Source organism: Patiria miniata, unplaced genomic scaffold (assembly GCF_015706575.1).
Source record: "Patiria miniata isolate m_02_andy unplaced genomic scaffold, ASM1570657v1 HiC_scaffold_6, whole genome shotgun sequence".
NCBI classification, from domain to species: Eukaryota; Metazoa; Echinodermata; class Asteroidea; order Valvatida; family Asterinidae; genus Patiria; species Patiria miniata.
Window position 1 is genome coordinate 9,707,534 of NW_024037073.1, and position 15,745 is coordinate 9,723,278.

At 46.0% G+C, this 15,745-nt stretch overlaps 1 protein-coding gene across 1 annotated transcript in view; it reads right to left on the bottom strand.

Moving 5' to 3' along the window:
- LOC119742737 (FRAS1-related extracellular matrix protein 1-like) overlaps window positions 1-15,745 on the bottom strand; it is a 36,287-nt gene that overhangs the window by 7,001 nt on the left and 13,541 nt on the right. The window contains 5 exon segments of the mRNA XM_038218906.1: window positions 291-975; window positions 977-1,700; window positions 2,268-2,620; window positions 4,947-7,523; window positions 10,157-12,378. Of these exon segments, the coding sequence (XP_038074834.1) occupies window positions 291-975; window positions 977-1,700; window positions 2,268-2,620; window positions 4,947-7,523; window positions 10,157-12,378 (6,561 nt within the window).

Consider the following 15,745-nt stretch of genomic DNA (forward strand, 5'->3'; position numbering starts at 1 on the left):
TGTGCAATTACATGAAAGTTGCGCGAGTCACAAATATAGGTTTACATCGTTTTAGGTACTCAGGACTTTCACAAAGCACTACAATCTATTAGGGCGCCTACTTCGTTCACTAAAAAAAAAAAAAAAATCCAGTATCTTTAAAAGAAAATGTAATGATTCTACAGGTAGTCCTCAAATTGCAAATGGCTAAGATTCAGCAAAAAAAGAAAACAGTATCATTCTTGGGACTGTTACAAAATTGCCACAAATTTGATAGCTTTTTTAGACTTTGCCAAATTGGGGCTACTTACTGTCCAGATAGTAGTTGAACCATTGGTCCATATTCCTACTGGTTGGCCTTGTACCTTACTGCCTGGTCTAGAGTGAATGCTCTGTCCATTGGAAGCTCTGCCTGGTATTTGGGGCCTGCTGCCGACTGGATTAGGGTTTGGGTCTTCACCAGCGTAAACTGGAGCTCTGCCGGCTGACTGGAAGTTTTGTCCAGAAGATGGGAACTGATGGTCAGGTCCTTGACTACCAGCATGGCTTCCAGGAAGGTAGGGGTTGCTTTCTGCAGGCTGTTGATAGGGGTACTGGGCAGGAGTTCCAGGATAGTAAGGATCTCCAGGGCGGGGTTGGTGGCCTGTTCCAGCTGAGGGGTCCTGGGGATTCCAACCCTGGCCTGATGGATACTGAGGTACGGCACCTGTTTGAGCTGGGTACTGTGGATTACTGCCTCCTTGATGATAGGTTCCTCCACTGGAGTCTGAGCTGAAGGCATCCTGACCTTGTTGGTAAGGCCTTCCAGGACCTTGATAGGGGCTCCCTTGGGAATTGGTGGCAGAAGCGGGATCTCCGCCTTGGTCAGGATAGTACGGTTGGCCATCTCTGGTGAAGTAGTAGGGCCATACTGGTTGCCCTTGGGCATCCGGTTGTGGAGGGAGTGACCCATCTGGATATGTTCTGGGTGGGACATCCCCACCCCAGTTTGGTGCTGCCCCCGCTGTTGGGGTAACCTGGGTTCCACTGACCTTGTTGTGTGTTTGCATCAGGATACTGTGGTTCTGAGCCGGAGTCCTGTGGGTACAGTGAAGGATCTTGCGGGTAACCCCCTGGGTTCTGTGGATACACTTGTGGGTTTTGTGGGTAAACCTCAGGGTTTGTCTGGTGGGCCCCAGCGTTTTGCGAGTACACTCCCGAGTCCTGTGGGTACGCTCCTGGATCATCTGGGTACACCAAGGGGCTGTGGGGGTTAAAGCTCACCCCTGGCTGCTGAGGTTGATAAGGCCCGTACCCTGGATCAGGCTGTTGAGGGTATATATGACCTGTTTGCCCTTGTCCAGGAACAGGGTCTGGGGGACAACACTCCACCTCTGGATTGGGTACAAACCCAGGGTCTTCCCCAGGATAAACAAATCCTTGATCTGGAACAAATTCACCCCCATAAGGAAGGTACCCTTCAGGCGATGGGTGCGACCCAGGTACAAACGGGTACTCTGGGGGTAGACCAGTGTCGCCTGGCTTGGGTTGGTGACTGAAAGGGTCTTCGACGGGTATGCCGGGGTTTTGCTGAGGGATGAGGGGTCCTGGATAGGGGATTCCTTGCCCTGGGTCAGGGCAGCAAGAGGGTAGGCCCTCTGGAGGAACAGATCCTTGGCTTGGGCAGCAGGATGGTAGAGTATCTGTGATGGTTACTCCGTGGTTCTCACCCTTACAAGCACCTAGGTGGGAAATAAAACAAAACTTTGAAAGCATTCGCTTTAAATAATATTCCTTATTGTCATGATGGTAACCTTTAAGTGAACAGATGTTTATCATCTTAACGCACGTAGTACAGGCTTGGATAAGTCAGTGCAAAAATAAAATAGAATCAATGCCAAACTCAAAATTGGAGTCGTAAATGTTTTAGAAATCCACTCTCTGTAGTAGCCAATTCTAGAACCCTAAGAGATTCCAAGCAGCACCCAACAGAGCAACAGTCAGAACGTATTCCAGGCAAGCACTGTGACTAGTCAAATTTAGTCAACAGACAAAAGCAGGCAAGAAGTAGGCACAGCTGCCTTATCAATCACATACAGTCAAAGCACAGCTGTATCAAGTTACATAAACAGTCACAGCCAGTCAATCCTACTTTATGTAGGCTGGGAGCTCTTAACTGTTGAAACAGTCACTTGATTGATTTTGACTGAAAGGACAACTTAATGTGTGTTTGCATAGGAGGGTTAGCTAATGATTGTGTTGCAAAAGACTAGTGATTGACTTGTGTGGCCTCGTTTTTTTCAACTTACCATCTTTAGAATCCTTGATGATCACTGTCAATTTGTCGTGCTCCCCTAGGACGGCATTCACCGGGGAGGTCAGCGTCAGGCGGAACCGCTCTCTGTTCTCCTCCAGCTCATCGGCGATGATGTCAACGTCCCAGGTTGCCATGTTAACCCCGGGGTCAAACTGGAGCTGGCGGGCCCGCGGCGGGGCGTAGTCCTGGCCGGCCACGGCCGTCAGGTCACTGACCTCGATGTCGACGAAGGAGGACAAGGAGTGGTAACCGGCACGCATGATGTTAATCTGCAGGGTACCGACCGCCTCGCACACCATGTAGTCGCCGCGCGTGAACTGGATGTGCGGCCACCTGAAGTCAAATCTGTTGAGAAAGACGCAAGAATCTCAATGCCTGATAAACTTGGGGACTATGATTTGTGATAAATTTACTACAGCAGCAGCAATATGTGTTTGCGTTTCTAATAGTAGTCTCCTTGTCTACCCTTGGGCAAGGCACTTTGTCACGCATTGCTTCTCTCCACCCAGGGGTAAATGGGTACCTGTGAGGGCAGAGATGGTGATTGTGGTTGATTTAGCTGCTTTGCGTCGAAAGGGCAGCATCGAGCTGTATACTGCCCAGGGAGCTGAGATGGTATTTGGAATGTTTCATTGGCACAATGAGCAGGGTAATAATCAGCCCCTTGCATCCTTTGGCAATTTGGTGCTCTATAAGTACAGTTATTATTATTATTATTATTATAACCCAAAAATGGAGAATACACACAAGAGGGTCACAACAGTGACAAAATGATATTTGGCAAAGTTGTAGTTAACGGGAATATACAACATTTGCCTTTGCTGCAATTTTCAGAAATGGATGGATTGGGGGGCTAGTATTTTATAGCAAATATTGTAACTCTGACTTGTTCGACGTTTTGGGTTTGTAGATGCTGGAAAAAACCAAGAAAAACAATCATGCTCTTGTAGTCTGGTTCCCTGACCCCACTTAAGATGAAACGAAGCAATTTATAGACGTCATGGAATTGTAGTGTCAGGGAATCAGTCTAGCTGGCTTGTACCAGTTTACAGGTGTGTCATCGATTGCCAAGAATCTGCGGACTAACTAAATATGATAAATTGGGAGCAGTATTTGAAAAAAAGAAGTTTTTTTCCAACGCTGGTCGGCCAACCAGCGTTGGAATTTGTTACAAAAATAACACTTTTCTTGAAAATGTCAGCACACCAGGTGCCATGATTTTGCAGGCTGCTTTACACCAGACTGGGACATGGAGTGCGATGAAAATTGCAAAACTAAATCAGGCCAACTTTACTCACTCTTTTCCAAAATTTCCATTGGGCTATAAAGAAAAGGTCCTCAGTATTTCACCAACCAAGTTTGCAGACTCAATTTAATTTTTAAAGGAGACATTTCTTTAATATTTTGCACACGAGATGAAAGTCAAGTGATTTCAAAATGAGGCTAAAGACTAGACTGGTACATGTCCAACCATGGTCCAACTACTGGAACAGACTGACCTCTTCATTTATTGTCATTAGTCTGGTGGCTGACTATGGAGAAATGTGTAGTCAATAGAGACTAGTTTATGATATGCCACATGTTTCTTTTGGCACAGTTGATTGATGCAGTACTGAAGCAGTGTTGGACTGGTTGTTTCAGGTGCCAGTCCATTTTCTTGTATTGCATGTTTTCAATACCTTAAGTTTCGGGACTCTCATACACAGTATTCAGAGACCCAAATGTTCGGACTAGCTTTAGACTGTCATTCACTAACAGTCCAGTATGGCATTTCGTAATAATTTGGTATTTTCTTTTTTATGTTTGCAAATGTTGTGTATTCCCTTTAAGATAATCACAAGTCAGATCACAAGTCAATCACAAGGTCACAAGCACCAGGGGATGAACAGCAATTTAACAAGCATTACTGGACCAAGCCCAGTCTAATGTGGCTTTCGCGAACCCGGGATTCCGGGGTTCGCATTCATGAGCACCCTACTGAGATAATGGCTTCTCAATCAGTTAACGACAATAAATATGTTCACACATACGGTGGGAGTGCATAGTTTGTCCTTGATCATACCATGGAGCTTTTTTTGTAGCTTCATGATCATACAGTCAGGCTATCCCCAATGTATGTACGTTGTTGTGTCCAGAGCCACCTGCCTCCCCATCAGAATTTGAGTGATGAGTGACGAACCAGTTAAGTGCTGGAGAGCTACCTACATCTGAGAAAGCCACATTAGACTTGGCTCAGTCCAGTAACTGAAATACCTTTGCCACAGTTCATGTGAATAGGTTGTGATTTGGCTCGAGAATGAAGGACTTATGATTGCCTTGTGAGGGCTTACCTAAAGTCGCTTGGAACCAAACTTGTCGATAGTGGGGTAGCCCATATTACTGTGTCTTCACAACAAAATACCAGTCAATCAAATTAGATTTTGCCCTTCACAGACATACAAACACTGTATACTCAGTGTGTTACCTCCCGAGTGAAAGTTGGAAAAAAATCACTCAGGTGGGATTCGAACCCACGACCTCCTGCTTACTAGTGCAGACGTCTTACCACTCGACCACTGAGATGACACACCGAGTATACAGTGTTTATACGTCTGTGAAGGGCAAAACCTAATTTGATTTACATCACCCCAACACAAAAAATACCATCTTGTGAAAATACCAGTCAACCTACCTTTGGCCCATCAGTGCATTACCGTTGCAGTCATAGATGGAGAACATGAAGCTGTCGTTATTGACATGAATGTTCTCGTTCATGATGTACATGATGCTGCGATCGTTGATCTCTTGTTGTGTGAACTGTCCCTGGACACGCCTCCTCGTGACCAGGTTCTCTAGGTAGCCATGCTGCGGTTCTTGGATGATCATGTACGTGATTCCATCGGCCGCACACTGGTCTTCGGCATAGAGGGTCAGCTGGCTCAGGATGAATGCGTAGCGGCCGTTCCGGCTTTCCATTTTGATCGGGATCTCGTTGGTGATCAGCCGCGGTGGCTCGCTGTCCAGCCGGTCAATGTTGATGGTGAACTTCACCGGCTGGGTCGCGACGGAGTCCTTGATGAGGAAACCTTGATTGGTGTTATCCGTAACGACGAAGTAGAAGCTATCCGTGTCGGTTTGTCCGAGGTGCGAGAAGTGCTGGTAGGATAGGTCGTAGTTGTTCAGATCGTGCTGAGTGAACCGATCGGTGACGGGTATCCCGGCGAGGAGTAGGCGTCCGAACTGAAGAGGGTGCGTGATGATGAATGTCACGATGTGCGGCGGAGTGTCTTGGTCGATGGCTTCCAAGTTGGATGGCGGGATGATGAGAGATCCTCCTTCTGGGACCTCCAGGGGTTCGTTGATGATCAGAGACGGGAGGGCGTTGTCCACAGGTATCACTACGATGTGGAAGGTGTCGTTCCGCGTCTGGTAGCCGTTGGTCACGCTGAACATGAAGTTGTCGTTCCGGATGCGGTCTGTCCGCTTGTGCACGTAGATGACCCGTTGTCCGATGATGGATATCTGGGAGAACGCCGAGATGGGGATCCCGGGCCGTGATATGTCCTCCAGCTGCCCCTCGGTCGGAGGGTTGTTAATCGTGAAGGAGATTTCGGCTGGATTGTTGCTGTTGTCAAATGCCGTCAGGCACTCTGGGGGTATGATGACGAATTCACCCTCCAGGACCTCTACGCCCGAGTTGATCAACTGTAATGGCTCTCGTTTGGTGTTGGTGATGTCGATGCGGAAACTTTGCTTCCCCGTGGAGTGGACACCGTCCGTGACATCAAACCGGAACCGGTCCAGACCTTTGGAGCCTAAATCAGAGGTGTGGAGGTATCTGATGAGGTTCAGGTCCAGCTCTTCCTGAGTGAAGTTGGAGTTCAACATGGCTATATCCATCCAGGTGTTGTCGGGGAGCTTGCGTTGGAGAACACCTCGTCTAGGAAGGGTCAGGATGCTGTAATAGAGCTGATCGGCTGCTGTGTCCCCGTCCGTTGTCAGAAGGACAACTGGCGAGATGATCCGACTCTCCTTTATATCCAGCGTGATGCCGGCATTTTTTATAATCTCTGGTGGTTCGTCATTGACCTGAGTAATTGTGACGAAGACTGACTTCTGCACTGTGTGCTTCCCATCCGTGACCCGTATGGCAAAATCGTCGCTGGAGCTCTCCGAGCCATCATGGATGTACGTGAGGCGCAGCGTGTTCAGGAGTTGATTGAGGTTGAAATCGAAGATGGGAAGGCGGGATTCAGCTGGCAAAGCCCAGTCGACCAGGCTGCCATATCGCGGGGACTTGATGACTGAGAACATCAGCATCTCCATAGGAATGTCCAAGTCGGAGGCCATAATGTAGTCCGTGTTGAGCTTGAAGAAGGAATTCTCATAGACGGTGAAGTTTTGAACAGTCAGAACTGGCACTTCATCGTTCACTGGGATAATGTTCACGGTGAAGGATACATTAGGAGAGAGGTGTTCCCCATCTGAGACATACAGGATAAATGAATCAGCCATGGGTTCGATACCAGAGTGATTGAATTGGACGTAGTTGATGTTGCCATTTACAATGTCTTTGTATCGAAAGAACACAATTGGCTTTCCGGCGTTGCTCTTCTCGTACCCAGGGCTCGGCAAGATGTTCTCCACCAGGCCCCACTGTGGCTGGCCAACGATATGAAAGGTCAGCTGATCGAGATCCGAGTCCCTATCGATGGCACTCAGGACATCCAGAGTCAGCGGCGCCTTGCCACCCTCGTTGACGAAGTATGGATTCCCGAAGACAATCCCGGGAGCTTGGTTGTCGACCGGGGTGATAGTGATTTGGATATCGTGCACAGGGAGGTTGGGAGAGGATGGGATGCTCTTGTCAGAGACCACGAAGCTGATGGAGTCCTGGACGGGGACTTTACCCGTCTCCCCGCCCATGTGGACGTAGCTGATGCTCCCTTGCCGGACGTCCTGCTGCGTGAAGCGGTTGACGATGATGCCATTGCGAAGCACCACGCCCCGCTTGGGATGCTGCACCACAATAAAATGCAGCAGCATGTCGTTGGTGTCGACGTCCGTCGCAGCTAGGACCTCCGACGTGATGGGTATCTCCCCTCCCTCGGCAATGGTCAGCCTTGTGATCAGGCCCGGGAGGATCTCTGGGAGCTGGTCATTCACCGGGGACACACTCACAAGGACCTTACGGGAGACGCTGTGGACGCCGTCTGACACGGCAACTGAGAATTCATCGCTGGGTACTTCGGACCCGCCATGGATGTATCTGTTGGAGATAAATATGAAAATAATAACTTAACATAAAATGAAACAATCCTTCCTAACAAAAAGCTCCTTAACCCTAACAATCCCCATCCAGTCAAAACTCAAAAACCATGGTTTGTTGGAATATGTTGGAGTGAGTACTGCACTAGTAAACTCATTATGCTTTAAACATAAAATGGGGTCGGCATACCACCATAATCAGAGTCCAGCAGTTTTGTTTACAGTTAACGACATGGTATTGGAATTTGCAGGACTGAGGAAGGTTCCTAGTTAATCACTATAGAGGGTTAGGGTTAATACCCAACATTCCTCATTCATTATACAACAATATCATTACGAACTCACTTCTAAAGTTATTGGTTTGCTCGTTTGTTGGGGTATTTCCACATTATTTTGTTTTCAAAATTCAAGTAAATTCCATGAAAATTTGACATGCTGGTTTAATCTTTCTCAGTGACTCCGTTCAGGAAGTTTCATCCTAAAGTTTACATTTACAGAATCCTCCTTAAAGAATTAAACTGCTGTTTCAAGTTTGGGTTAACCCTAGCGTGCGACACACATGAAACAGTTAAGGAACTTTCCTGAATTACAGTATAATCTTGGATCACAATCTTAGGATACTGTGCTAATGTTCCAGATCAAGCACATGTGTGGGGAAAATCGATTGCAGGGTGGGGAAATTGTACCCTTCCGCTAGCAGTGTTAACACATGTAGCACTACCAGGCCAATGTTAGGTGAAATATGGGTTAACTGAGTATGTAATGTAGGTGACATATGGGTTAACTGAGTATGCAATGCATTGCAGGGTAGGGAAATTGTACCCCTCCGCTAGCAGTTTTAACGCATGTAGCACTACCAGGCCAATGTTAGGTGAAATATGGGTTAACTGAGTATGTAATGTAGGTGACATATGGGTTAACTGAGTATGCAATGTAGGTGAAATATGGGTTAACTGAGTATGTAATGTAGGTGAAATATGGGTTAACTGAGTATGCAATGTAGGTGAAATATGGGTTAACTGAGTATGCAATGTAGGTGACATATGGGTTAACTGAGTATGTAATGTAGGTGACATATGGGTTAACTGAGTATGTAATGTAGGTGAAATATGGGTTAACTGAGTATGTCATGTAGGTGACATATGGGTTAACTGAGTATGTAATGTAGGTGACATATGGGTTAACTGAGTATGCAATGTAGGTGAAATATGGGTTAACTGAGTATGCAATGTAGGTGAAACATGGGTAAACTGAGTATGTAATGTAGGTGACATATGGGTTAACGGAGTATGTAATGTAGGTGACATATGGGTTAACTGAGTATGTAATGTAGGTGACATATGGGTTAACTGAGTATGTAATGTAGGTGACATATGGGTTAACTGAGTAGGCAATGCAGCGGGGAGTGTGGCCTAGTGGTTAGGGTTCGTGACTCATGATCAGAGGGTCAGGGGTTTGAATCCAGCTGCCGGTCATATGTTGTGTTCTTGGGCAAGCCACTTCACCCCCATTTGCCTCTCTCCACCCAGGAGTATAAATGGGTACCGGCATTAGCTGGGGAGTAACCTGCGATGGACTAGCATCCCATCCAGGGGAAACAGAAATATTCTCAGTCATTTCATGTTACCGAAACGGGAGACAAACGCCGGCCTGATGGGCCACATTTGCTCGTGACAGAGTTTACTCTTTTTTTTACCAGAAGCACAATAGGCTGTCCCTTTTAAAAAAAATTTAATATTTGTTTTTCGAAACTGCGTTTGAACGAATATTTAAATAGTCGAAACTCACCGATCAAGTTTAAACACGCCAGCAAAAAGTGCGTGCCGCGCCCGTCAAATGTTGCTTGCAAAGTGCGCTTGGTAAAACTTTACAATTACGTTGTAAAATAACATCACACTCATGTACATAGGTTTTCTTCCGAATATTCAAACCGGTTTTTCGAGTCTTCTGTTGATGATCGAATATTTGAATAGAAGTTATATTCGAGACAGCCCTAAAACACAACATTTACATTAGTGGATTTATTGTAAGTCCCTGCAAGTCCATCACAAGTTCTCTACTCCCAATTCTGGTTACAAGCTAATCAAATGAGATTTTACATAGACATTCCGTTCTCATTTTACATCCCCTGTTATTTATGACTGGACTTGTGATTTACCGGTACTTGTGACTGGACTTGGGATGTGCTTGTGACTGGACTTGTGATTTACTAGAAACTGGACTTGTGATTTACTTGTGACTGTCCTTGTGATGTACTTGTGACTGGACTTGTGACTGGACGTGTGATTTACTTGTGACTGGACCTGTGATTTACTTGTAAATGGACTTGTGATGTACTTGTGATTGGTCTCGTGATTTACTTGTGACTGGACTTGTGATTTACTTGTGACTGGACTTGTGATTTACTTGTGACTGGACCTGTGATTTACTTGTAAATGGACTTGTGATGTACTTGTGATTGGTCTCGTGATTTACTTGTGACTGGACTTGTGATTTACTTGTGCCTGGACTTGTGATTTACTTGTGCCTGGACTTGTGATTTACTTGTGACTGGACTTGTGATTTACTTGGGATGGACTTCTGATGGACTCTACAACATCCCTGAAGAAAACATCGCATTTTTCAAGTTGATACCTTACTCTGCCAGCACTGAGATCGCCAACCGTGAATGTTCCGCCAACTGTCAAATTGACGTTGCCGACTACGATGACTCCGTACTCTGGCAGTGAGGTCAGTGTGATCACGAGGTCATTCACTGACGTGTCCATGTCCGTGATCATGAAATGGGTTGGCAGTATCCTCAGGATACCACCCTCGGCTACCATGAGGTTATTGGTGAAAATCACCGGGGCTCGGTTGTTAACGGGTAAGACGGTGATGTCAAAGGTCTGACCGAGCACGACGTTGCCGTGCAGGTCCGACACTGAAAACAGAAACCGGATTTCGCGTGGATCGGGGCCGATTTCTTTAAACGGTGGCATGTAGGCTATCGTGTGGTGGTCGATGTCCCGCTGCTGAAAGGTGCGAACTGCGGGGATGGTAGGGTCTTTCATGGGCATGACCACGCCCGTGGTGGAGAAAATCCTGCCCGCATCTGTCAGGCTGTGGGTGGAGATGACATAGGGAGGGGTGGTGATAGTGTATCGGAGGTCTCCATCGTCTGACTCGGTATCAGTGTATCGGAGATGCTCCCGCGTGATGAAGGCGATCTCCGTTTCCTTGACGGTGATGGATAGTGTGGCTCCTGGGAAGACTTCTGGAGGGAGGTCATGGACGGGAGAGATGCTGACTAGCACGACTTGGGTTGGAGAGACGTTTGGCGGAATGCTGTTGTCCAGGAGGACGATATCAAAGGAATCCATGAACTGCTCTTGGCCGAGGTGGTGGTAGTAGATCATGCCACGGAACAGGTCTCGTTGGGTGAAGTCGGTGACGGGATATCCAAAGCTGTCGGCCGAGTACTTCTTCAGGATTTCACCTGCCTGGGGAGGGGTGGTGATCCTGTACACGATGTAGTCATCGTTGGAATCCTTGTCGGAGGCCAGGAGGGCAAAGCGGGTGACGCGCACCGTCTGGCCTTCGTTGACCTCAATTTGAATATTGCGGATGAGCGTGGGGGCGCTGTCGTCATTTGGGAGGATGTTGATCGGGAACGAGGTGTGAACGGTTTGTGACATGTCCGTGATGCGCAGCTCGATGCTGTCTTTTAAGGTGTCGCTGTTGTCGTGGCGGTAAACCACCGAACCTGCGGCGATGTCGCGTGGAGTGAACATGATCATCGGCCGATTGTTTAAGAGTACCCTGCCGTGACGTGGGCCACTGACGACTTTTATTCTGACTCTGTCCAGGTTATCGTTGTCCACGATCTCCAAATTTTGCGGGCGGATTGGGCGGGACTGTCCCTCCAACAATGTAAGCCCACGGTTGACCGATACTCTTGGGGCATTTGTCTGGGTGGGCTGAACGGCAACCGTTAATGTGACGGGGTCACTCTTTGCAAAATATTCGTCATAGACTACAAATTCAATCTCGATCAATCTGACAGTTGGGTAGCTCCTGTCTGGCGCTTTGTACGCAATATTCAACCGCGATAGGTCGGCCTGGCGGAACGATTCGATTGGCCGGCTTTGGTCGTCCAGGTGCACAATGTTGCCCTCCCCCGGGCCTGGGGGTTTACTGACGTAGAAAATCAGATCACCGGAACGTGTCTCGTCATCTGATCCGGACATAACGTCGGTGGTGATCGTGGTCAAGATGAACTGATCCACGTCAAGGATGTACTGTGCCAGGAATGCCTCCACTGGATGCTGATTCTCAAACGCCGGCACGATGTCCACTGGAAGGTAAAGCCGCTCTGTGAACGGCTGGTCGTGTTTCTGGGGGTCGTCCACCTCTATACTGAGCGGGATGTAATCCATGTTGGGCGACGGGGGTAAGACGTGCTGGTACCGCAAGTTGAGGTACAGGAAGTCGTCGCAGTTTTCGTACAGCGCCCTGACGTCCTGCGTTTCATCTCCTACCCCCCTGATCAGGTGTCCGTAACGCGGCAGCCCGCTGGTGACTGTGTTGACGCGCACGAAGCAGGAGGCTTCCGGCGAGCGGTCAAAATCAAAGTCCAGGATGCGCATGTCGATGGGGTCTGAGATGCCGTTGAATTCGTCCACCGCGATGTTCATCATGGGCTGGACCACGCGGTAGGGTGCCTGAGTCACGTTGACCGTGATGTAGAAGGTCTCAATGACAGTGTCGGTGTCTGTCAGCATGTAGGCACGGAGCTTGATGATGTCCTGGTCCAGGAGCGGTGATCCTGAGTGGATGTACCCGATGGTGCCTGGGAAGAACTCGCAGTCAAACACCTGAGAGAGAAGAATGAGAACAAAAGTTATTTTCGAAGTCGGTTCATCTATACTTTCTGGTAAAACAGATTTTCAAAATGAACTGCTCAACTTCTACATGAACATGTACCTGCAAATTAGAAACATGTTTCTTAGGAGCTTTCAAACATCGAGACATTGCAAGAAAGACAATTTCAAAATGACAGATTTGAAATTTTGAATGTCCCGCTCCGAATTCCTAAAACACAATTAAAGAACTACCATATTATGGGGTAAAGATCGCGATGGAAACAATATTGTTGGAAGACCAAATAAAGTGTGGGTGTAGTAAATAGGGTGGGAGAAATTGGAGATTTGAAAATCCGGTTACCCTAAATTTTTTCAAACTGAATTCCCATCCAGCTTATCATGCTAACAAAAAGTGACGAGTGGGTGCCGCATGAAATGCCCTCCTAAAGTCCTAATGATTGGGTACAGTTTGCAAGATTCAACGACCCCAGGGGTCGTAGGCACTGTGACCAGTCAAATTCCATCAACAGACAAAAGCAGGTGACTGGTAGGCACAGATCAATCTCCTACAGTCAAAGCATGGCCATATCAGGTTTTATAACAATCACTGCCAGTCAATCCTGCATTATGATGGCAGGGAGCACTCAACTGCTACATATGGAGAACTTTGCCCACCCATATGTGCAGAAAATCAAAGCCCTGCATGCTCTGCGGTCACACACAACGGTGCATTGACCCGGCGACCTGCATAGCCCCACTGCGTTGACCGGACTATACATAAACAGCAGGTCGATCCTCAGAACAAAAGCGATGTCTGCTTTGACAAGAAAAGTGCCCCTTGTTCTTCTCAACCAATCAAAACGGTTGTTACATGAATGGAAAGCTTATTGTGTTATCTTTCAGAAACCGTGCGAGGTAATTGTATGCGACCGGGTTCACACGTGTGCTGTTCGAAGAAGTAAACCCGCACCCTCAAAAATCGGGGAAATGTGCCGTGACCTCCATAGGAAACGCAAAATATTCACTGAGTTGCCCGTTTTTCAATGAAAAAGTGCACATAATTATTCGCCTTTGATCATGAAGAAATTATATTCATGTGGAAGAGGAAAATCTGTATTTCGTGATGCGATGCGAGGAAGTAAGTTAAACCAACACACTTTCCGCATATTAACGAAAATTTGCTCAGAGCGCCTAGACATGAGCCAGTCTTCCCACGTAAACAGAGCTCCACTAGTGGCCAGTGAGCAAATGCTCCCTAGTTCTCCATATGAAACAGACACTTGATTGATTTTGACTGCTGGGCTGGCCTTATTGAAATCGCCAACCAGAGAGGGAGTGTTTTAATGAATAGTGAAGTTTACGGCACTGTGAAGGTATTCCTTTTTCACATCTATCATGTAAAACTCACAGTTGCAATTGCTTCCGGTTGTCTCAAATTGTGTGTCCAAACTTATATTTCAAGACAAATTTTTCGAGGGAAAAAAAATCATGTTCTACAGACAGATTACAAGTCTTAACGACCTGTCATTGTGATTAACCGCTAGTCATGCAGACTCTTTATACAGGGTGAGTAAAAAAAACCGGAGCCCAAACCCCAAAAAATACATTTCATACTTAAATAAAACATGTAGCACCAAACATAATAATGACTGAAAAGTCCATTTCATAAGCTACTTTTAGATGACAAAATTACTGAAATTGCTCAATTCGTTCAAGGGATATCACCATTTAAACGCAATGACCCTAAAACCTGTTTCGTCCAAAAACATTTTATTATGTATTCTGATTGTTTGAAACAACAAAGAAAATGACACAGAATACTTGTTTCAACAGCTGTCAACAACTGTAGTGCACAATATAATTATTAACAACCCTGGTTAGGCAAACAATATGATTCATAAAATCCACCTTTTTTTTTAAAGACGGGCCTTCAAAAGGACTTTGTTGAATATTTTTAACTTTTAAACTGAGGTTTTATCGCTGGTGATGTTTGAAGACAATTGTTACAACGATTCTTCAAATTGCATTTTTGGACGAAAGAGCTTTTAGGGTTATTGCATTTAAATAATGATATTCTTTGAACGGATTGAGCAATTTCAGTAATTTTTTCAAAAAGTAGCTTATGAAATTGGCTTTCAAGTCATTATTATTTTTGGTGCTACATATTTTTTAAATATGAAATATAATTTTTGGGTTTGGGTTCCGGTTTTTTTTACTCACCCTGTATGGCTGTAGATGGAGGTTTTTCCAACATTCTTTCTTTACCAGATAAAAAAATTAAATCGATTCTAAAAATGTCGGAGTCACTCAAAACTACAGGAAAATTCATCAAGTTTAAATTGTTCAGCAAAGCAAAGCCTGGGCTAAATCTTTGGTGCAATCTGCGGCCCTCAAGTGTACAAAATGCCATGGACTATATCAAAGCAGACATGTATTGCAAACAAATGTTTAAAGTTTGACCCTTTTAGGGTTTTGGGTTTCAGGTGCTTTGACTCAGAAAATCTGCCCTTCAGTTGCTTTACTTGTGAACTCCCAATGGGACCATAAAGTAAATCACTGGAGTGGACTTGACTCTGCGTGTACCCTTAGGAACTCTCTAAAAATTGGCTTGTTGAAGGACTTACATGTACACATGTACAAGTACCTGTACAGTATATATTGTGCAAAATGTATGATGTACCCACACATATATCCAGTGTCCAATGCACAACTTTTAGACTATTTCTTTAAGTCCCTTCCAAAAAGTTCCAAATTATGAAGCCCGGGAAGGGACAGGGGGGAAAGGTTTTTTGTAATTTGCTAACTCGTTGACACGAATTGCTAACTTGTTCGCACAAATTGCTATTTCGTTCGCACGAACTGCTATTTCATTCGCACGTTCTTGCCATACCCTACTTGTGGGGTGATGTTCCTCTCAGAACACATCACCCCACTATTTTAACAATAGAAAAACATCACCCCAGAAGAGGATCTTTAGAAAAAGGGATAAAAGGAACACAATGCTATCACCCCACAATTCCGTCTGGCTGGTGTGTCCGAACTGCTATTTCGTTCGCACGAATTGCTATTTCGTTCCCACGATTTTCTAATTCGTGGGAACGAATTGCTTACTCGTGGATCCAGGAACGCGTTAGTAATTCGTGGGATTTGGTAATTCGGCGAACGAATTAGTAATTCATACGAACAAAATAGCAATTCGTGCGAACGAGTTAGCAATTCGTGCGAACGAATTAGCAATTCGTGCGAATGAATTTGCAATTCGTGGGAACGAATTAGTAATTCGTGGGAACGAAACAGCAATTTGTGGGAACGAGTTAGCAATTCGTGGGAACGAATTAGCGATTCGTGTGAACAAATTAACAATTCATGCGAATGAATT